This window comes from Micrasema longulum, unplaced genomic scaffold (assembly GCF_059751315.1).
Source record: "Micrasema longulum isolate JH-2025_06_02 unplaced genomic scaffold, ASM5975131v1 h1tg000988l, whole genome shotgun sequence".
In the NCBI taxonomy this organism is placed as follows: Eukaryota; Metazoa; Arthropoda; class Insecta; order Trichoptera; family Brachycentridae; genus Micrasema; species Micrasema longulum.
The window spans coordinates 180,379-203,856 of NW_028278177.1; the positions used below are offsets into that span (position 1 = coordinate 180,379).

The 23,478-nt window shown below is 33.9% G+C and overlaps 1 protein-coding gene across 2 annotated transcripts; it reads left to right on the plus strand.

Moving 5' to 3' along the window:
- Positions 1–530: 530 nt before the first annotated feature.
- LOC148277721 (G protein-coupled receptor Mth2-like) lies at positions 531–22,048 on the plus strand. Of its 2 annotated transcripts, none has more exons than XM_088232504.1 (8): positions 531–1,107; positions 2,961–3,162; positions 5,191–5,382; positions 9,277–9,355; positions 12,338–12,522; positions 15,747–15,918; positions 18,807–18,992; positions 21,899–22,048. In XM_088232504.1, exons 1-8 carry the CDS (start codon positions 640–642, stop codon positions 22,011–22,013), a joined length of 1,599 nt encoding a protein of 532 aa, XP_088088630.1. In that variant the 5' UTR covers positions 531–639; the 3' UTR covers positions 22,014–22,048. The 2 variants fall into 2 exon arrangements, with proteins under 2 accessions (XP_088088630.1, XP_088088629.1); XM_088232503.1 differs by having other exon boundaries at positions 539–1,107; positions 18,789–18,992.
- The last annotated feature ends 1,430 nt before the right edge of the window (positions 22,049–23,478 follow it).

Here is a 23,478-nt window from a genome sequence, read left to right on the forward strand (position 1 = left end):
GTCTTTGGTGTAGGAAATTTAAGAACCAACGTCGGATTCTATTGACTTCTATTAACCTCTACCGAGGATCCTCGGAACGTTTAACAAAATCTCATTAAACAACATTGTCAATGTGTTCCTACAGCGAAGGGAAGCATTCAGGAAGCAAGCTGTGTTTTCACTCTTGGATTACAGATGACTCACTTGTCATGTCTGCCTAGATGTTATTACCATATCTGCTGTAATGAACAATTTCTAAGATTGCTTGGGTAAAGTTCATCATCGTCATCATTCCCTTTCACAAATCTTTAAGTGCCAATCTATAGAAGCTTTGTAAGACAAAAGTTTTTTTAAATGTTGAATAAATTTAAGTATTTGTATAATATACACGTACAGGTCACAGTGTGTTATTGTTTTCTTTTTAAATTGAAATATGCAATAATATTTATTGTGTTCAATTACGTATCCATGACTCACCACTTTTTATCAATGTTAGATTCCGTGTATATCCAAGTAAGTATTTAGACCACAGGATAAGTGAAGATAAGCTTAGTTGTGAACAAATATCAAAGGCACGAACTCATAAATAATCAACGTTGAAAATATTTCTTCAGAAATGTGTCAGTCAAATAAATTCAAACGGTTTAATTAAAAGATGAAATGAAAGCAGCGAGAATGAATTTAAGCACTCTTTTCGGTTTATTTGTTTTGTCTACAATAGCTTTTGCCGAAGATCCTTGTCATTTTTATATGAGCATCGATATAACCAACGGTGAACATTGGGAGAATCATTCCATCAGTTATGACGGGTTGCTGTACACCCCCGAACACTATTTTGTATACGAAGACGAAAGTGTTTCGGCTCATGTGAGAGGATGTGTCTGCATGATCAGTACTTGCATTAGGAAGTGTTGTCCTCCCGGAGAAGTGTACCACGATGTTGGTTGCGTCACGAGTAACGACTCTTTCGTGCATCCTTTCACTCCACCGATATATGAGTTGGCGGAGAGAAAAATTATACCTGAATTTAATCGCCATTTCACCGTGCTTTATGAAAGTACTTGCCCTAACGATTCGTATACCTTGAATCCGTACACAAATAAAGATGACGAGTTTTATTTACAAACGGTAAGTTCTTATTTCTAGAAAGTAGCTTAGAGCTTTTTACATCTATTTATTTTTTCAATTGCCAATGAGGTAGTTCAGTAATTATTTTATATTTGTTAATAGACTTAGCCAATAAAAAATGTTATTATGTATGAGGTGCGTTCAGAAAATAACAGGAATTTTTATTTTAGACGTGTTCGGCGAGCTCGGAAATTTTCATCTCGGCGATCCGGAATACCTCCACTGGGACGATTGAGTCTTAGTTTCGACATCATATCTGTACACCCATGTTTCATCACCTGTTATAACACATTTTAGTAATTCTGCATCGTCGTTGACTTCATTTAGTGACACTTGAGCAACATTCTCCGCTATTTTTGTTCAAAATACAAACATTTTGGAACAAATTTTGCTCCCACACGGCTCATGCTAATCGATATGCCAACGTCATCGGCGTAATCGTAATCGTAATTCGGCGATCGTTCATAACCATTTCATTCACTTTTTCATCGGTTGTTGATGTGCTGGGGCGTCCGGGCCGTTCGTCATCTACAATGTCTTCACGGCCATCTTGGAAATGCTTATACCACTCGTAAACTCTCGCTTTACTCGTAGCAGACTCACCCTAGGCCTTGTTAACATTTCACACACTTTGTTACACTTTATTTCATATTTTAAACAAACTTTGATACAAATTCTTTGATCCATTTTTTTTAACAAACGAAATTCGCCGAGCTCATAAAAACACGTCTAACCTTAGTGACTGCCACAGACAAAGTAAACAATTAATACAGCTGAAATTTTTTGCATACTTCAGAGACATGTATGCCAATATATATATTTTTTTAAATTTGCCAGTCGGACTCTCTAAACCCCCGAAATTTAAAAATTCCCGTTATTTTCTGAACATACCTCGTAAAGTGTGATTTTTTTGAGTTTTGCATCTACCCCGCCTGTGATGTCACAAGTTCTCAATGGTGAGTCCTGCTGATCGGCGAATTGGCTTCCCGTAAACTGGAAATCTATCACAACACTATCATTGGTAGATTCACTAGAACTCGTGATATTACTTAAAGCTAGGTTCATTTTTACCGCATTTTACTGCATGTGAGAAAACATTTTTCGTATCCAATTTCCCTACAGAACTTCCTCATTATCGCATAGCATTGTTTTTGTGAAAAATCAGCTCAAGAATGTTTTTCAGGGGTGGTAAATTCAAATTACAGATAGAAGCGACATTAAAACATGATTTTTAGCTACAGGGTGCTGGGCATTTGGGATTCTAGTCCCTATTTACAGTCACAGCGATTGTTCAAACATTTGGCGGCCTCCGTGGTGTGGTGGGAAAGACGCTTGACACACATGGATGTACCGGGTTCGATTCTCGGTGAGAACACAAAAAATTGATGTGATTTTTCTCAAGCCTGGGTGTTCTGTGATGTAATTCACATCTGTAATTGGGCCTCCTGGCCTGTTGTGGTGCAAAAAAATAATTAAATTTAAACTAAATTAAATAAATTTGACAGGGAATTTAGTTTACAGATAGGACCTAGATTATTAATTATCCTGCACCAACAGAGTGCATGGATTGTTGAAACTCTAGCCTCTATTTACAGTTAAACTGATGAAATATTTTTCTAAAAAATATAATTTACTGACGCGAGTTAGATTGTCGTACGTCTTTCAGATGAAAAGTGCAGGGATGTTTGGAATTATGGTGCCCTGAAAATGATTGAAATAAATTTGTAATTATGCATTAAACAACGCCGCAACTTTGTTTAATAATGCTTCCACAGGTTCTAAAAATAAAACATTAAACTTGATCGGTTGCTAGTCCTTCAGTTTTGAGAACTAAGGGAAAGTATATTTTATAGAATGGAGATCTGTACTACCCCAAGTATCACACGGGACCCAAGCACCTTGATGTGATGTCCTACTGTGTGGATGCTTTTACCTCTTCGCCGTCCCCGACCGGAGGCAACTGGGCCACGACGTATCTCCCCATTATCTGTATAGACTATGATGTCGACATTGGGAAAGAAACGAATGAATTTATTTTCATTGCATTTCTGATTGGTAAGATTTGTAGTTTTCATTTAATTGAATTGAATTGAAATTTTATTTTATTGGGGAATTTTACAGCTATTACATAAGAATAAGTAGGAATACAGGGTGTTCTATAAACCCTGTCACACCCGAAACCACGATGATCAGTATGGGCAAGAAGACATATTGGCATATTTAAAAAAATATTTAGAACAAAAAAGAATTGTAAAAATAAAATTTTAAAATGAACCAATGGTTGTTTACTTCTGCAGGGGAGAAGCAAGGGGGGCGCGGCCGCGCGGTTAACAGTGTGTCAGACTCCCCCCTCCCCTCCCCTCGTTTCTCCGCTGGAGAAGTTGGCAACCATTTGTTTTTTTAAATATTTTATTTTTTTAAATTTTATTTATTCTAAAAAATTATTTTAATGTGCCAATATGTCTTCTTGCTCATACTGATCATCGTGGTTTCGGATGTGACAGGGTTTAAATTACATCCTGTACATTAAAAATACGAGAGCCAATTAAAAAATCCACTGTAAATCTAATAATAAAACTGAATATTTTTACTAAATATTATTAAATATTTGTATATAACCACTTACCGACTTTTCTATGTCTACCGGTTTCGAGACGTACCAGTCTCTTTGTCAGGACACTTTTGTGGGTGTATAGTGGGTTTTGCATGTTGGTTTAATTGGTGTCCCGACGAAAAGACGGGTACGTCTCGAAACCGGTAGACATAGAAAAGTCGGTGTGTGGTTATATACAAATATATTTAATAACATTAAGTAAAATGTTTGACCACAAAGTTGATGCTTTAAATATTAATAATATAAATATATATATTTTTTTTTAATTTAAAAAATTCCTCTAGTCACAATAAATTAGTGATTGACAGAAACAAGATTTTCAACCGAAACTTAAACTTATTGAATTAACAATGTATGATTATGTCCAAATGCTTGCAGACTGGCTGGACTTCCTGCCTAGGGTGTTGTTCATATTTAATTTTATTTCAACAGAGAGGGAAAACATTTTTGAGAAGGGAATGTGGAAGTCTAGGCATTTACAGGGCTTATGACCTGTCATTGGCTGGTTTAAGTGGCCACTTTACACACTGAATGTTACACATAGTGTAAAGTGGCCACTTAAACCAGCCAATGACAGGTCATAAGCCCTGTAAATGTCTAGACTTCTATATTCCCTTCTCAAAAATGTTTTTCCTCTCTGTTGAAATAAATTTAATTATTGAAATAAGTTTAAAATCCCTTCAAAACGGCCAAAATTAGGCATTTTTATTGTTAAACTTTACGAGTTCATTAAAATAGGTGTTTAATGAAAGACACACATTTTCAACAAGACAAGAGTCACTTTGTTTATTTTTTGGTTTGTTGTTATGTTATAGATATAACTTATTTATATAAAGATTCTTCAATGTGCGCTATAGGAACTTTAACTTATATACTATAAAGTATTATAAAAATATAAATATGATAAATCTAAGAACTACTTATTATGGTCAACATGTCACAAAATCCATCTTGTTTATATTTTTTTTATATTTGTTAGACACAGAATATAATAACTAATTATTTGAATGGACAACAATCCAATACCTCAAATTGTGCTAATTTTCTACCAGAGTACAGCCGAACGTAATCCGTTTCAGCCAATTTTTGCCAAAACCGAAACTTCGATCGGCCACTACAATAATTTATCTTTTTTAGAGAAAAATATTTGCGTTCTTATGATTTAAAGAAATATTTAAATTTTGGGGCCATTTTCAACGAGTTGTAAATAACTCACTATTAGAAAATGGGAATAAAGTTCGAACCTTTCATCCATGAGTCCACAACACTAGCCACGATACCACAACCTGGTTCTTGTTTTGATTCGAATTTTGTTTATAGTAATATATTATCATTATATGGTACCACATTGGTACTCCAATTGCAGTGTTTCTGGATCATTCAATACATGAAGTCAAAATGATCAGTCTTACACCTCAGACCCAGTCCAGGGACTATGCAATTCACTCATAAACGGTTTTAATTTCCAGGCTTGTCGATCTCGATACCGTTTCTTCTTATAACATTTCTGGTTTATGCCATCATCCCCGAGTTGAGAAATTTGCATGGTAAAGTTTTGATGACGTACGTCGCTGGACTAATTATTGCCTACATCTTCCTTGCCATTTCACAAACAGTTGCGGGAGATCCAAATCTTCCCAAAAGCTCCTGTTTATTTTTGGGTAAGTAACAGCTATGAAATCGCATCGCGGGGTAATTGATGAAGTCATCTGGGTAACTTCTAAATTGTTATTTTTGATTTACCTACTAAAAACGCATATTTGCATCTTCCTCCATTAATGCTACAAATAGACAGGCCGTGATTCATTCAAATCATATTTCGATGGTTCGAATGCGTGACTTGTCTATTTCATTTAACGCGGATTGAATCGGTGCAACGTAAATGTTTAAAATTGTTATATTTAGAATTGGATCAAATACTTTCATAATTGACTATTATGATCGTCTAGAGTACTTTTATATATTCAGCGTAGAATTCAGAAGGATTTTGGCTGGTTTGATATTCTAGCGCAAAATAATATCTAACTGTATAGATGCCTATGAGTTCCTTGCTCAGGTACACCTTAATGTACCTCGCCGTAACTTGCGCACCAATCCTGTCTGCTGTGGGAAATTATAAAACTAACATCGGATTTTTTCCCCTCTGCCAAGGATCCTCAGAACAGTGAACGAAATCTCATTAAACGGTACTGTCGATGTGTTCCTACAGCAAGGGGAGGCATTCAAGAAGCAAGCGGTGTTGTCACTCCTGACTCGCGATGACACACTTGCCATGTCCGCCTAGATTATGCCATATTTATACCTTTTGTAAATTTAAATAGATTTGAAGACTGTTTAGATTAAGTGTTACTCATTAATGCCAATCTGTTAAGGCTAACATAAGCCTATTGATCGGCTTTAAAAAAAAATATAGCATGAAAAAAAAAGCGTTTTTGAAGTTACCAGTTGTAGTAATTACCCTGCGATATGTACTTCGTACTTACAGCATATTATTTAAAATTTCATTTTAATTATAGGATTCCCCCAGAATGGAATAGTAACTACAGTATAAAATAGTTTCTATAATCCAAACAAACAATTAATTTGTTTAATGAGTTTTTACGATCACTGCAATCTTTAAAAATTAAAGCAAACTTTTTGAGTAAAGTTCATCAATAAGATTTTATTTATTTAACTGTGATATACACACGTTTTAAGGCGTAGTAGGTATATTATATGAGAATGAAGAAATTCAGTGGTTTTCTTAATTTTTAATTTAATTTATTAATAGACTATCAAAGTAAGCAAACAAATAATTATTTTATCTATCGCAGTACCATTGCTATGATTTTTAAAGTTTTTTTAATTTTGAAATTACTCCGCCAGTGACGTTACTAGTTGTCGTCTGTGAGTTGTCCTGACTGGTGAGTTGACTTCCGGAAACCGGAAATCTATCACAATGCATAACAACGCTGCAATTGCTCCGCAAGAACTTATGACATAGTTCATTTATTTGAATTTTTTTGTACATTTTCGAGTAACTTCGCCATATAATTACAATAAATAAAGTACGAAAGAGATTGCCGACTTTGTAGAGTTTGGACTTTGTGGATTACAAAGAGACGACGTTCTACAAAGCCCATTAGGCTGGCAGTCTCTTTCTTAAGCTCGACGTCCTTGATTTAATACCGGCTACTGAAAACGCTCTAATTTTTACCGAGTGTAAAAAAACTATTTTATGTTCAATTTCCATGAACTTCCTCATATAATATTTAATGTTAAAAATCTATCTGACGAGCAACTTCAGCATTATTCTGATATGCTTTATCATCGATTGGCGCAAAACCATAATCTGGGCTCCGATTACAATGGGAAGTTACAAGTTACCTAACATTTATCTTCAATTTTATCTACAAAGTAAATAAAGTTTTCTGTATGGAAACCAGAATATGCGTACATTTTTTTCTTCCAAACATGTTCAATTAAAATTCACCGACGAAGATACTTTAAATGTTTATTTTCGTACACAAATATCGATTTTTCTTTACAGACCGTCGAAGATAACTGTTTTAACTTCCCGTTGTTATCGGGGCCCTGGTGGAGTCCACATTGTTTTCGACCGCCCACTCCGAACAAGTGTTAAGAATTGAAATGGCGTCTTTATGTTTGACCGCGTTAGGTGTTAGTTCTTCTGTAATGCCGTCATTTTATTTCAGTGCATTCTTAACAATTCAACCATTAGTCATTATCTCAGAACTTTTTTCCATGTCCTTTCCGGGACCCCTGCTTGAACTTCTGGATCCTTTAATCCATTTACCATATTTAGTGTTCCCAAATGAAGCATCGATCCATGTCCATTTCCTTCATGAACAAACTTTTTGCCGCAATTTCCTAATTACATTAATGATAATAATAGTTTATTAACAAAAATAACAATAACTTTATCTACTACATACACAGTTAAGTTATAAGTTACTTTTCCCCAAGGTTCTGCCGAGTGATATACTACATCAAATAAATTATTTTTCTCGAGGATAGATCTGTGGCCAATATCGTAAATCGTAATATTACGGGAGAGTAATTTTTTTAGCCATTTTGTTGCGTTAATAAACTGTTTGACGTCTTTAATAACAAATATTTATAAAAAAACAATACAACAAATGTATGTGTGCATAAAATAGATAAATATACACGTTTTTTAATTGACATCAGCCGTCTGCATAATGGTAACAAGAACTAATATGAAATTTGACATTGGCTCTTCTAGATCCTAGCCACGGAGATAATATGATGCTATCATCTTTACCAACATTTTCAATAGGAGTTTCTTGCGATATGAAGTTTTCACCACCTGAATAACATTTTGATTCACGAGCTGCATGAGTGGAGTGGAGGAAGAAACATAACTGTAATTTGTCCATCATCACTTATCAAATCGGTGAAATTTGGATGGCCAGTAGCTCAATCACAAATAACCATCGACGTGCTTGAAAACGTGCTAAGCTTTTGAGCGATCACAATGAATAATAATGAACATGCTTAAGTTATCGCGGGCGTAAGTCAACGCGTGTGTAAATCTCTAAGTCAACGCCCGTGTCGGTTTGTTTTTTGTTTTCCTCGTAAATAATTACAGTTCACTGGCGAAAAATCGGCGTTTACTATGAAAAATATAACAATATATTACATTTGCAAAATAGTAAAGAGTATCTATACAAAAAAGTGAAAATTAAACTACAATTACTATGGCGACTGCTTTTGCTACTTGCGACATTTGGCTAGCCAACCGCCGCCGCCGGCTAAATGCAATAAATAGCGTGATAAATTATAAATAAATAAATACAAATAGCATTTTTGGAATATTTTGCATATTTACACCGGTGAAATTCAAATATGTGATTGCGCAGCAGGGTTATACGTCGCGAAACGTATATATTTTGACATTTAATATTAGGTGTTTTGATGTTCCATTGCGATCGCGAATACGATAAACAACCACGGTGAGAAATTGGTATCACGCTGCTTATTAGGACGTCGACAGTTATTTGTGATTGAGCTACAGGAGTATTATCGAGTAACAATTAGGCTTTTGGAGACAGCTTTAGTTCTTCAATTCCTTCGCCCTTCTCTCGATGCTATGGTTTGGATTACTGGAGGTTTGGTTTACAGCGGGTTCGGATTACAGAGACCATACTGTGCAACTGTGCATACAAATTAAAATGTAAAAAAAAAAAGTAAATATTTGCGTTCTTATTATTTATGCAAATATTTAGATTTTTGGGGCCATTTTCAACGAGTTGTAAATAACCTCATATTAGAAAATGGGAATCAAGTTGGGGTAGAGTGGGTTCGAACCTCGGATTTCTGATCCGTGAGTCCGCAACACTAGCCACGAGACCACAACCCGATTCAAATTCACGTCCTTATCACTTTTGTCATCGTCATTGCACATCATTATCATCATCACCAGTCTCCTCATCTTCACTAGCATCATCATCATCACAAATAGCCGTGATTTAATGCTTAAAATACTATGGAAATTTTATAAAAAAAGTAAATGTTCAATGTTTTCATTTCAGCTTTTTCCATTTACCTTTTCTTCATGGTGGCATTTTTTTGGTTGAATGTCATGTGTTTTGATATATGGTGGACATTTAGGCAAGTGATTTTATTTATCCATTTTATAATACCTTAATAATTTATTTCGATAAGCTATCAGAATATTATTGTGGCTAACCAAAAACTGTTTCCTCGTCATAATAATCGCAACATTATATTTTATATGTGTATTTGCATAATATTATACGATGACCTCATTGAAACCCTACTAATTTCCTTACAAAAAAATGGTATCTTAATTCAAATGTAATTAATTTTATTTGAAATATTTACATAATAATATGTTTCGTACATCGATAAACCAGGATGTTAGTTTGATTATGTTCATTTATATCTCATTTATAGTATGTATGTATGAGTTGGTGATAAACCTTATATATCCAGTATAGCAAAAAATGCACAAAAAATAATTTAGTACATACAATAATCACAAACAACATTTGAATTTAATATACATTTTACCAATGATAAATTGTTTTTAAGAATTTCTAAATCACTAGTTTAGGAAAACCCCAGGGTACACACTGCTATTATTAGTATTATAAACATACAAATTGATTCAAAATGATTTTTAAAATTTTGAAGACCTACATTGAACGCCTATTTATAATTATTTAAATATTTAAACAAAAATAACTGCCAAGTAATAAAATTCACATTTTTAATGTATTTTCTTACATATTATATATTATTGGGTACTTGAATGAGATCCCTATGTTTTCTCGTGAAAATTAATGCATTATTTTTAAAAATTAGCAAAGAATATGTCATTGACAGCATTGTCCATCGCTAGCGACTACTTTCTCCCAGTTTTCTGACAGCATAAGAATACCGTCTCGAAAGAACGACTCATCTTTTGAGGTTATCCACAAATCAAGCCATTTTTGGAATCTTCATAAGGATGAGAGTCCCGTTCAACCAGACCACGAATTATCGATCGGAACAAGTGGTTATAAGAAGAAGCAATGTCCGATGAATACGGGAGAGGGGTAGGACTTCTTATTTGAGCGTTTCTAAGTATGTTTTGACTGGCCTTGCACCATGTGGCCGAGCGTTGTCATGCTGCAAAATAACAACATAAGTCTTTTTTATTTTTTTAAATTTTACATGGCTTACCGCCTTTTATTGTACACAGTAATACAAAATTAAATATACCTACTACATAGGTTCATGTGATGATAAAATTAAAATAAAACAAATTGCTTTAAAGAACATAAATTGTTTAAACCAAATTATTTATAGTTGGAGAACAAAACTAAAATGAAAAACAAAAATAAAGATAAAATGCAAAAAAAACTTGTACATTAAGAAAAAACTAAAAATAATTAACGTAAATTTAAAGTAAAAAGTAAGATTCTATACATTTTTTGGTTTGTGAATAACTCGTGTTAAAAATATCATCAATATTCCCAAATTTATTGGCAATAATTGCCACCTTATAAATAACGTTATTGTAAATCATTTTGGTTTGGCATTATACAATTAATTAATTATACAATTTCTGGACAGTCAAATAGAGAGTTGATTATTTTATACAGTAACATTAAACCATTGAATTAAGAATAGTCCAGAAGGAGCGTAGAATCATATTTGAATACATCGAACTGTGTCCGAAAAAACCCTCACTTTGCCCCACTTTCGCCGCGTAATGTTGCCAGATCGTAAAAATAAAGTCATAACTCAAAAAATGTAAGATAATTATATTTAAAAAAGGCGATTTGTTAATTTCTCTAAAATTTTATTGTACACGCGGAAACATTGATTGACACAACAGAGTAGATAAGTAAAGGGTCATTTAATAAGAGTAATTGAACCAATGAACTTTGAACTTAAAAAATGAAACAAATTTTATTTTACATAAATTTGATATTTTTATGTCATTTTAAATAATATTTGATGTTTTAAAGATAATGTCGGTTAAATGTCCGCCACGGCGTTGTTTAATCCAAGAGGTCCAATTTTCATAAGTCCTCTCATTAGATGAGTAAAGTAGCGTAAAATTTTTGACTACCCTGGGAACACTAGCAAAACGTCCATTTTGTTTTCTTTGACAAGCTGACAGACGGAATAATAATTTAATTTTTAAGTAATGCATTTGCTACTTACGCGTGCGTTTGCTACGTACACATGAAATGTGATCCTATCCTGTTTCTTTAAAATCTTAGCAGTATTTCTGCACTTTAAAACGACACAACACGACATAGTTGAATTCAAATCGGGATTTGCGTATTGAGTGACATCTACAAAGAAACTAATGGGTGAAAACGTAAAACTACTCCTTTAATAGTAGTTTAGTCGCCGTCTATTTGATTCGCGTATGCGGTTTTTGGACTATTCTTAATTCTATGCATTGAACTAAACATTTCTCTTCTTTCATACAATGAAGGTAGGTTTAGTTCTGCTTGTAATTCTTTATAATTAATCATATATATTGGATATTGAGGGTGTAGTTAATGTGCCTTAGAAATTTTCTTCGTTGAAGCTTAACGATGAAGTTGGCTGTAGTATTGCCCGATGTAAAAAGGCTAAGATAACATCAACAGCGAGAACTTATTTAATTCCCCAATACAACTATCATCACTGTATGATAAGCTTTACTGCGATTTGCGACATGGCTCGAAATCACTTTCTTTATCGGAAGAAATTTTATTAGGAGTTGTTGGCAATTAGAATCAATGTCAATCTCACCGTCATTCAGTTTTGATTTTATTTTTCTTAAAATATAATTAGTGAGCAAAGTTTGTTCAGATTTTCTTATTTGGTGACCAATTGTTTATGGAGATCTTTATATTCAGAAATACAATTGCTGAGCCCACATTGAAACTTCAAGGCTCATTCAGAATTTGTATCATATCAAAACACCGCCAAATAGACACAATGGATTTTGCATGTAAAGTATGTGAACAATCTGTTGTTCATTACGTATTATTTATTTATTTTTAAATTGCTTAAAAATAAAACTGCGTAACTTTAAAATACCACAAAAAGAGGTTTGGATGTATATGATGTATATTTTATTAGGTGTTTGTCTGGACCTCGCTTTGGTCGTCACTCATCGGAGAGACGACGATTTGTCTACTACTCCTTGTATGGCTGGGGTGTCCCCATCGTCTTGACAATATTCAACGCTATAATGCAGTTCCACGAGAGCATTCCTGACCACATAGTGACTCCGCATTTTGGTGTGCGTACCTGCTGGTACCGAGGTAAGAATTCCTGTACAAATCTAATAGAAAATAAAATACGGCCTAGAAATCTTTTATACAGAATGAATTGTAGAATTCACCCGGAAACAAATGTCCACTGTCATCTTACCTACTATCATCTTAAGGGCAGTGCGGAAATGAAACTGTACATTTTCTTTAGGTAAACAATTGATTATCAAAACACCCAAATTACTGATGATAAATCACGAACTGCTGACAGCCGGGAAAATAGAAGTAAAAATCAAAAACTTTATTCCAAAAACGGAAAACATTCTAATGTATGAATCCTATGTAGAAACTAAAATATGTTATACGCAACTACTGTGGGGAGCAGGATATCAAAATGACATAAACAGACTACAAAGACAACAAAATAAAAAATTAAAGTTAGTATATGACCTTCCCTATTTAACTGCAACAAGAGAACTTTTTAAACAAACGAAGCAATTTAATATAACTGAACGTTTTTTAACTAGAATCATTAAAACTTATTCATAAATTAGCCACTAATGTAAATGTAGACGAAGAACTAAAACTTGTAAAAAATTGTAGTCAACATGGACATAATACGAGAATATCAGAAAAATATCTATAATAATATATAAATAAAATATAAAAAAAAAAAAAAAAGCGAACACCGGACACCATATTTACACAGCTACTGAGCAGGAACTGACTGTACTCTCTCTGTTACTCGTTATACAACGAGTAAAAACACTAGGGTGAGTCGATGGCAGCGATTTTTCGATTAACAAATTCAAAGAGAATTCAAAACTTGCGCATTGGTATGCTTATCAGCGGAAAAATACAAAAATCATGCATTGCACAAAGGGCCTAATGTTTGAAAACTATGGCCAAAATAATCGAATTTTCATTTTTTGCTAAAAACATGTAGGTAACTTTTTTTTAAACTTTTAACAGGATTGAAGATATAGAATTAAGAAGAGTCAGTTCTATGATTGAAGAACTTCATTTAAGTTTCCCGATGATAGACAAAATATAATTAAAGATATCTTCAGTTTTAACAAAAAGCATTTTTAAAATTTAAGTTTTTACCGATTACATATTGCAATTCTTCGCCCATTTTACTTCACTTTCAATTTGTCGGCCTCGTCGTGTAATGATCAGCGCGTTTGCCTACGATGTAAGAGGTCTCGGGTTCAATTCCCGACATGGATGATATAAAATATTTATTTAAAGGGTGTTTTCGCAATTAAACATTTCATGGTCCCTGTACGATTGATTATATTATCTTCATGTAACAAAAAATGATCAAGATACGCTGCGATTGGTGTACCGATACAGTGCCCTATGCACGATTAGGTGTGGAAAGGTAACGACGATGGAAAAAACATTTTTTATATTGCCGGTCAACGTGCATTACCGCCAATCTCTGAAGTTCATAGTCCACTGATCGATGACACACACGTTCAATAATTTCACCTGAAATAAAGACCAACGACCGGTAAAGCAAGTCATCATTTTATATTAAATACGATACATTATATTCTGCAAGACTAAAGCTCGGGTTTCCTAGGACAGCGGTGCCCGTATTTTAACGGCCGTAGTGAACATTAATGCGGTTGACAGCCGTCGTAACGGTGACTAGAGAGTGGTTTCCTATAAAAATGGTGTTGATAACACCGTTAAAAAATAAAACCACTCTCTAGTCACCACTACGACGGCTGTCCACCGCATCACCGTTCACTACGGCCGTTAAGATATGGGCACCGCTGTCCTAGGAAACCCTAGCTTTACAGTATTTCACATAACGACAAGAGCAACGTCCTTCAGTACAACATCGTTCCTACCACGAAGACATGAAGAACAAAGGAAAGCGAACTATTTATTTATTCATTTTTTTTCCATTATAAACAAAGATTAATAATAAAATAATGAAACCTCACTGGGGGGGGGGGGGGGGGGTAACCCGTGCCAAAGACACTTAACAATATACCTTTAAAAATATATGGTTTGGGGGAATGAGACAGTCCATTCTACTTCTATCCAGCTTCACTATCCACAATAAAGAGACTACAGGGCGTGGCAACGCCCAGTCAGCCCAATAAGTCAGCCCGACAGTCAGCCCAGACAGTCAAGTCAGATCGATGCAGTCACCCCAGTTCCAGCATGTTATTCAAGTACAGCCAGAACAACTCATCGTATCGCCATTACTCACGTATTCCGTAAAAGTTCCGTATATTTATTCGCCATGTAATAAATACACCATCGAACATCATAATCATCATCATTCCATGTCCGCTCCCTAGTTGGAGCATATGGTATCCAAGAAGAGCCTCCATGCGTCTCTATCGGCTGCCAACTGCTTTACGTCCTCCCAAGTCAGGTTCTCGTCCCGAAGTTCTGACATAAACTGCCGACAAACAGTCAGCAGAAAACGTCCAGGACGTCAAAAACCCGATGCCCTGTAAAGCAGGCAAGCGCGGTTAAGGCTCTCAGGAGGCATCCGCAGTATATGGTCTAGCCGACCGTATCGCCTCCGCTTGACGATAGTTATCACCGGAGTTTGCTGCGTCCGTTTTTTTTTATTACATCATTCCTCACAAAGTCGAACCACCGCACTTCCTAGATTCTTCAGAGACACCAATTCTCGAAACTCAGAATTTTGCGAGGTGCCACGATTCGCATCCGTAGAGAATACGTGTCGTGCAGGCGTTATATAGGTGGTATTTGGTTTTCACTGATTAAATGTCCGATCACCAGACAGCCTTCATACTGTTGAATGTGGCGCCTGCTACTCCTAACCGCACTCCCAGTTCTTTTTGAAAGCTGCCATCGAACACTCAACACCATTTTTTCTGTAAATCGCCAACTGGAGTACGAGCTTCGACATTCCCCAACATCCTAAATCATACATTGCTGACTCTACAACAGCAAAAATCCTACATCAAACATAATTATATCATACTTAATTGTTTTTTTCCAGTAGACAGTAAAAACTCTCTTAATTACTCCGATCTGCGGTATTATTCTTCTTCAGAAAGCTCAAAGGTGCCACGCGTATCGTATGATTAGGGAACATCCAATCAGAGTTAATAAGAGTTAAACATCCAAATATAAGTTTTGACAAAACTGTAGATAGTGGTAATGCACGCCGACCGTCGATATCCAATTTCCTGCAGCACTAAACTTTCTCATTCAGTGTTAGAACACCAAGAAAGCTTCCCGTTGAGCTATTTCATCAAGTCGCTTTTACGTTTCAGATTGGAAGTCGCAAATGCTCTATTTCTACACGCCAGTTTTGATTCTCATCGTTTGTAACACCGCTCTTTTCGGCAGTACGAGTTACAAAATTCTGGTGGTGAACCGGGAAACTGCAGTCCTCAATACGGGAGGCAACTCCAGAAATGATCGCTATAGTAGTGAAAAGCAAAGGTGATTATTACTTTTTATGTTGCACACACTAACAAACAATAATATTTATATTGCCAAACAATTAATCTTCTTCTACGCGACGTTGGCGATCACTTTAACGAAATCATATTATGTATCTGTCCTGCACTACTTATCAACAACCAACCAGCCAACCAACACTACACCAATTCTTCAATACAAGATTAAATAATGGGAATTATTTTGGACTCAAACTTAAATTAAAACAGTCATATAGAAACTATAATTAACAAAGCATACAAAATGACTGGATTTATCATGCGGCTGTGTAAATCTTTTAAAAACATAGGTTCATTTATATTGCTTTACATAACATACGTACGCCCCCATCTTGAATATTGCACTGCTATCTGGTCTCCTGATTATAAATTGAATATTAATAGAATCGAGAGTGTTTGAGATTTGTACAAACTCAAAATATTGTTGATAAATTACCTGGTCCATGAAGAAGTATAGAAATTTAAAAAATAAAATTTTCAGGCGTTGCCTAGTATGCAGGTGAAATAATTCAATTAGATGAATCTCACCTGCATAAATAAAGGTTTCAGCTCTTTAACTTCACAAACATCAACAGATGAAAGAATTGAAGGAATATAGATGTTCAAATATAGGCAGAATGGTGAATGTTACACAGTGTGTAAAGTGGCCACTTAAACCAGCCATTGACAGGTCATAAGCCCTGTAGATGCCTAGACTTCTTTATTACCTTTTCTTAAATGTTCTTCATCTTTGTTGTAATATGTTAATTAATATATTGTTCGCGGTTTGGCAACATTTTTTTAAAAATTAACTTTTTGAATATAATGTTAATTGCACATTGGCGGGCTTATTGCCAAATGGCAATTTCTTCTAACCAATCAATTAATAAAAGTTTTATTTTTATAACTCAAGTTGCAAAACATATTCAATATAAAATAAAAAAAGCCAAAGAAATACAAAAAAAAAGAATTGTATTTCTATATAAATTACCTTAAATCCTATTATTATTTTTTTTTTTTATTTATTAAAAAAACAACAGCAATACAAAAAAATATTTACAACATTATAAAAAAAACATATAATAAAGCCAAATAAGTTTTCCACATAAATACAATGATAAAAATCCAGTTCAGTTAGATATTCATATAGAAGTGCATGTGTGCGAGTTTTTGTGTGAGAATGTGCGGGTAAGTGAGTGGATTGTGGTTTTGGTAGGTATGTATGTGAATATGTGTATGAGTGTATATGGGTGTGAGGGTGGGTTGGGAAAAAGGAATAAAGAGGAAAGGAGGAGAGATTAAGGAGAAAGGAGATGTTTCTTCAGACGAGATTTAAACATATCGCGACCACTTCACGCATGCGCGCACGTGGGATGTCGTTCAGGGGGGGGGGGGGACATTTGGCAAACTTTTGGACACCGGTATATTATAATTCTATGGTAAAACAATATGGCAAATATTATAATGTCGCTTGAAAGAAAATTTTCTGCTTTACAAGATATTGTGATTGATTTTACGTTACATATACACTGAGGCATAATTAAATAGAGATGATGCTTCATAGAAAGATATTTTGAAATTATGTTCCAAAAAATTAGCGCTGTCGCGTGAAGATTGCCACCCAAAACGCGCTGTAGAGTAAAAAAAACTTACTGTCTATGCCAGTTTACTGTGAACTCAAAGCTGTATGTCGCCTTTTTACGCTGCTTCTTACTGACTACAAGTTAGGTTCCGGAACTGAACTGAGTTGAATAGAAAGTGCTTAGTGCTGCATCTAGTGTAAACATATAATATATATATTCGTTTTATAAGTTTTTAATATTATTTCTTTTATTAAGATTGTTATTTTTAGTGAAATTGTTATTTTTAATATTGTATCATAATACATGTAATTATTTTTATCAAGGTATTTAATGTTTCTTGTATTTTTATTGTTTTAAAAAAATATATATATTGGATCAAATATAATTATTAATTATTTAAATTAACTTTATACTTTGTTGTCTTTAATTATTATGGCTTTTAAGGCTGTGCCCGTGTTAAGCCATTGAAATACATTAATACATTAAATTTCTTAATAAAGATACCAGATTGAATTTGGTAATGTATCCAAAATAAAACAAGTTTATTGGATCATAATTCTACTTTATTTTTATAAAATTTACAACGGGTATATTGTGACGCGTTTCGTCTTGTTAGGACATTTTCAAATAAACTAACTTAAATATTAACAATGTTTAAAGATAATTGATGTTTTATGTTTGTGGATAACAAGACTAACAAGACAAAACGCGTCACAATATATCCTTTGTATATTTTATAAAAATAAAGTAGAATTATAAGCCAATAAACTTGTTTTATTTTGGATACATTTCCAAATTTAATATGGAATTCTACCAATGGTTGCATATACAATAAAAAATATACCTGTCTCGAAGATGTTGGGAAAGCGATAAAACCGGTCACTGGATATTCAAAATTTGTGGATAAAAGTATTTTTCGTCTTTTATTTCTATAATAAACTTAATATTTATTGTTAAAGAAAAGAGATTTGTTTCTTTAACACTTGGGAGTAAGCAATCATTATGGATTACTTGTACATTTCCTTGTAACACCAAAAATGTGCTACCATCAGGCTATTTTTTTTATTTTTTATCTATTAGTAATTAATTATCTATCTACCATTTTCTGAAAAGATATGTATAATATTTTGGATAACAACAAGCACCAGTGCATTACCCACCTCGCTGAATCTTACGATAGAAATCAGCGAAATGCCATAACTATTTTTTTTTATGGGTGAAATTTAAAAACCTTTATATTGAATGATTTACTGTACAGTACAGGTATTTGCATCAGTATTCTATCCTATAGGAAAATGGTATTGTCCAGGTTCTACGTATACCTGAGGCTGTTCTTGGTGATGGGTGTGAACTGGACAGCGGAGTTGATCAGCTTCGTGGTGGGAGGCTCCGACTGGATCTGGATCATCACGGACTTCGGCAACACCCTGCTCGGTGTTTTCATCTTCTTTACCTTCGTTTGGAAGAAAACGGTCAAGCTACTCCTCTTGCAAAGGTAGTATACTACATTTTTAGGTAGACTCCAAAATTACCTCACTTATTGTTGTGTGCTTAATTCCTCCGACCCTGGGACTGTAAATAAAGGTCCGCCTTTTCGCGATACGCGCGCGTTCGAAGAAAATGGAAAACCATAGAATTAAGAATAGCCCAGAAGGAGCGAAGAATCATATTTGAATACATCGGACTGTGTCCAATAATTCCCCCACTTAGACACACTTTTGCCGCGCGCATGCTTGAAGTCACCGAGTAATATTGCCAGATCGCGAAGAATATAACCATAACACAAATGTAAGGTAAAAAAAAACAAATTTGTTAATTTTTCTAAAATTTTATTGTGCACTCGGAAACATTGATTGACACAACAGAGTAGATAAGTAAAGGGTCATTTAATTAGAGTAATTGAATTAATGAACTTTGAACTTAAAATATAAAACAAATTTTATTTTACATAAAACAAATATTTTTATATCATGTTAAATAATATTTTATGTTTAAAAGATAATGTCGGCCAAATGTCCACCACGGCGTTGTTTAATCCGAGGTTCAATTTTCATTTTTTTCTTATTATATGAGCAAAGTAGGGTAAAAATTATTACTACTCTGGCAACACTATTGAAATTTCCATTTTGTTTCTTCGACAATCTGACAGATGGAAAAATAATAAAAATTTTAGTAATGCATTTGTGACCCATTCATTTGATAATTACACATGAAATGTGATTGCATCCTGTTTCTTTAAGATCCTAGCAGTATTTCTACACTTTAAAAGGACACAACACGGCATGGTTAAATTAGGAGTTGCGTACTGAGCGACGTCTACAAATAAACTAATGGGTCAAAACGTAAACCTACTAATTTATGAGTAGTTGAGACGCCTTCTGTTTGATGTGCGTATGCGGTTTCTGGAATATTCTTAATTCTATGTGGAAAACGTTTGATTTTATGTAAACTATTTAACGTAATGTTTTAAGTGTCAATCCTGGAATGAATGAAAGGGTAAGGACTTACGATTTTCTCCCTTTGGCACTGGTCCAGAACACCACTGTTTTCGATTGCATAAAATCACTTTCACGATTCGTTTATATTTGCACGGCACAGGCTGTTCGAAAAAAATATCACGCTCGCGGTCTCACGTTTTCGTTGTATGTCGCTCCGGTTGCTTTTTTGACTAGCTGTCAGGGAAGATGTAGGTACGTTGGGATTCAAAACAAGAACTACCGGAATCAAAGAAAGGAATGGCTTGACCATATAATTAAGAATAGTCCAGAAACAGCCTACGCATCAAACAGAAGGCGACTAAACCACTGTTAAACGAGTACTTTTACGTTTTGATTCATTAGTTTCTTTGTAGACGTCACTCAGTACGCAGCTCCCGATTTGCATTCAACTATTCCGTGTTGTGTCGCTTTACGCGATGCAAGAATTCTAACAAAGTCTTTTATCTACATCTGGCGTGTATTCCCACTTTTAATATTTTAATTTATTAATATTTGAGTTTCTCAATAAACCGTCGGTGATAAAGACAATAAAAAATCGGTTCTTACATGAGTATCAAAAATAACATTGTTCATTGGTTAGGAGTCATAAAGTACCCATTGTCATAAAGTTGTAAAAATCTAGCATAAATTTCTCCGGTTTATAAATTTTAAATTGCATTTACCTCGAGAAAATATAAACTACAAACTTCTCTTATATGCATTAAATTTAATCAAAATTGGTGATAGAAGAATCTGATCTGGTTTTTTTGTATAAAGTTGTTAATAATCTTTTTGATGTTTCTGATTTGGTTAAATGTATCTATTTCAATGTGCCTAATACGCCAAAGAGGCATCATATAATATTTACTTTAGATGTATTAATATATCTGAATCAAATTCGCACATTAATTATCTGTTCCCGAGAATTCACCCCCTGGGGAACAAATACACTGATGACCTGACTGAGATATATTTGCTAAAACTTTATCAAATTTCAAGAGCCAATTATTTTTTGAAATTTTTAAATAGTATTTTTAGTTTTTTAGTATGTATATTTTTTTCATTTTTAATCGTCATCATCATCATTCCCTTTCCGCACCTAATGGTGCATAGGGTACTGCATTTCTACACCAATCGCAGCGTATCTTGATCATTGCTGTTACATGAGGGTAAGATGATCAGTCTTACGCTATAGGTACCAGTCCAGAGACTATGAAATTTCTGGTGTGAAAATACCCCTTTAAATCAATATTTCATATCAACCATGCCGGGAATCGAACCCAAGATCTCTCGCATGGTAGGCAAACGCGCTGACCATTACACCACGAGACCGACTCTGTATATTAAAGCCCTTTGGGCGTCAATAATTAAATAAATATTAAACTGATACTTTACGCACAAATTATTTGCTATCTAAATTTGTATTTTTAGTTAATAAATATATCAATTTTACACGAATTTTAAACCTACAAAATTCGACTTTCATGAAGTTCAGTAGTTTTATTTATTTATTTATTATTTTTTAATTGATTATCAAATTAGAGTTTTATTATTTGAAAATATTTTTATGTATCGTTGAAACTAATAATTCAGCGCTATGATTCTTTAAAGTTTTGCAATTTTGAAATTACTCCGCGTGTGACGTCACAAGTTCTCTTCGGCGAATTCTTCCGATTGGTGAATTGCCTTCCCGTAAACCGAAAGAAATTGTGATGTCTTTCAAAGCAGTTCATCTTTATTAAATATATATATATTTTTTATGCATTTTCAAGAAACTTCGCTCGACAATTTAATGTTCTAATTTTTACCGCGAGTAAGAAAACGTTTTTTTATCCAATTTCCCGTAACATTGAACTTTTTCGGTTAATTAGACTGCAAGTCTACTGCATCTAAATTATATTACATATGTTTTCTATTTTTCCAGATACAAGCTATGGCGCTATGGTCCAACTGACCCCAAAGAGTCCATTTCATCATCACGCCTCCGTACTAATAATCCATCTTTAACAAACTCGGAATCCATACATCTCCCTGGTTGAATAGATTATTCCATTACTCAGTGTAAACAGAAATATCTGTCCTTGTTTTTTTAAATAGAATATAACATTATCAAATTACAACAGGGATGGAGAATACCTTAAAGAAGGTAATATGGAAGTCTAGGCATTTACAAGGCTTATGACCTGTCATTGGCTGGTTTAAGAGTCTAAATTGAAAAATTGTTTTCAGGCGTTGCCTAGTATGTGAAATATTTCAGTCAGATGAATCTATTTACAACAATAAAGGTTTCAGTTCTTTAACTGCACTAAAATCAACAAATGGAGATGTTCGAACATAGGCAAAATTGTGAATGTTACACAGTGTGTAAAGTGGCCACTTAACCAAGGCCAATGACAGGTCATAAGCCATGTAAATGCCTAGACTTCCATATTCCCTTCTTTAAGGTGTTCTCCATCCTTGTTGTAATTTGTTAATCTAAATAACTCCCGAGGGGGCGAAATCCAGTATTTTGTCTACAAACATTTGGACAGACTCAAATAATGTAAGAATATAAAATATATTTAAAGAAGTTGAAAATGAAAATTCTCGGTGCAAGACTCGGCCATAAAAGATGACGTTCTACGACGATCCGGTCTGACGATGTCATATGAGCGATGAAACCGGTTATTCGTAGATCAAACTAAGTGGATGAAAGTGACAACCTGACATTTACTAAAAAAATATTAGATTTTTGGAATAGTAAAATGATTTTTTATTTTATTTTTATTTTTATTATTATTAAAACATATAATACAAAAAGTACATATTATACTCCCAGGAGTTATTAAAGATACTCATTTGGGACCGTACTTAAGAAAAAACATTTTTTTGACAATACATAATATCATACATATTTATACATCCGAAATATAAAAAAAACATTAGTGTACAAGAAACATAAAACACCATCTATATAAATTACATTAATAAATATCACTATCAAAAAGATTTAAGAAATATTTTTTAATTGCGACACTTCTGGATTTTTTATTCAATTTTTCGTGTTTTAGCTCACCGGGCAGTTTATTATAGAGTTATAGTCAATATAGACTATGGACCAATTGCATAAAAAAGTAAAGTAAATTAAGTTAAATAATTGTTGCGTTTTTGTCAAAATGAATTGTTTTATTTGACGGTTTCATGCGTCTTCTTGTCTATTTTGATGCAAACGTAACAATTATTTAACTTTAAACTTTACTTTTAAAAAAAATATGCAACTGATCCTATACCATATAGACTCTTTTAACAAATTTATATAATGTATGCATTTTATATAAAATTGATTGTTGTTTTCCCAAAATAAATGAATAAATAATATTTTTCTTGACTCGTTTATCTAAATGTTAATTGAAAATAATGCTGTAATGGTACAACCAAGTTTGGATCGGGTTGTGTTACCGTGGCTAGTGTCTCGGACTCACGGCTCAAAGGTCCGTGGTTCGAATCCCACTCTAACCCCGACTT

What these genes read in the sequence shown, in the direction of transcription:
- LOC148277721 (XM_088232503.1), top strand. Translation starts at nt 640, where the DNA reads ATGAAAGCAGCGAGAATGAATTTAAGCACTCTTTTCGGTTTATTTGTT. An exon ending in GATATATGGTGGACATTTAG is followed by an intron (nt 9,356 to 12,337) that starts GCAAGTGATTTT and finishes ATATTTTATTAG; the next exon opens with GTGTTTGTCTGGACCTCGCT. An exon ending in GCGTACCTGCTGGTACCGAG is followed by an intron (nt 12,523 to 15,746) that starts GTAAGAATTCCT and finishes TTTACGTTTCAG; the next exon opens with ATTGGAAGTCGCAAATGCTC.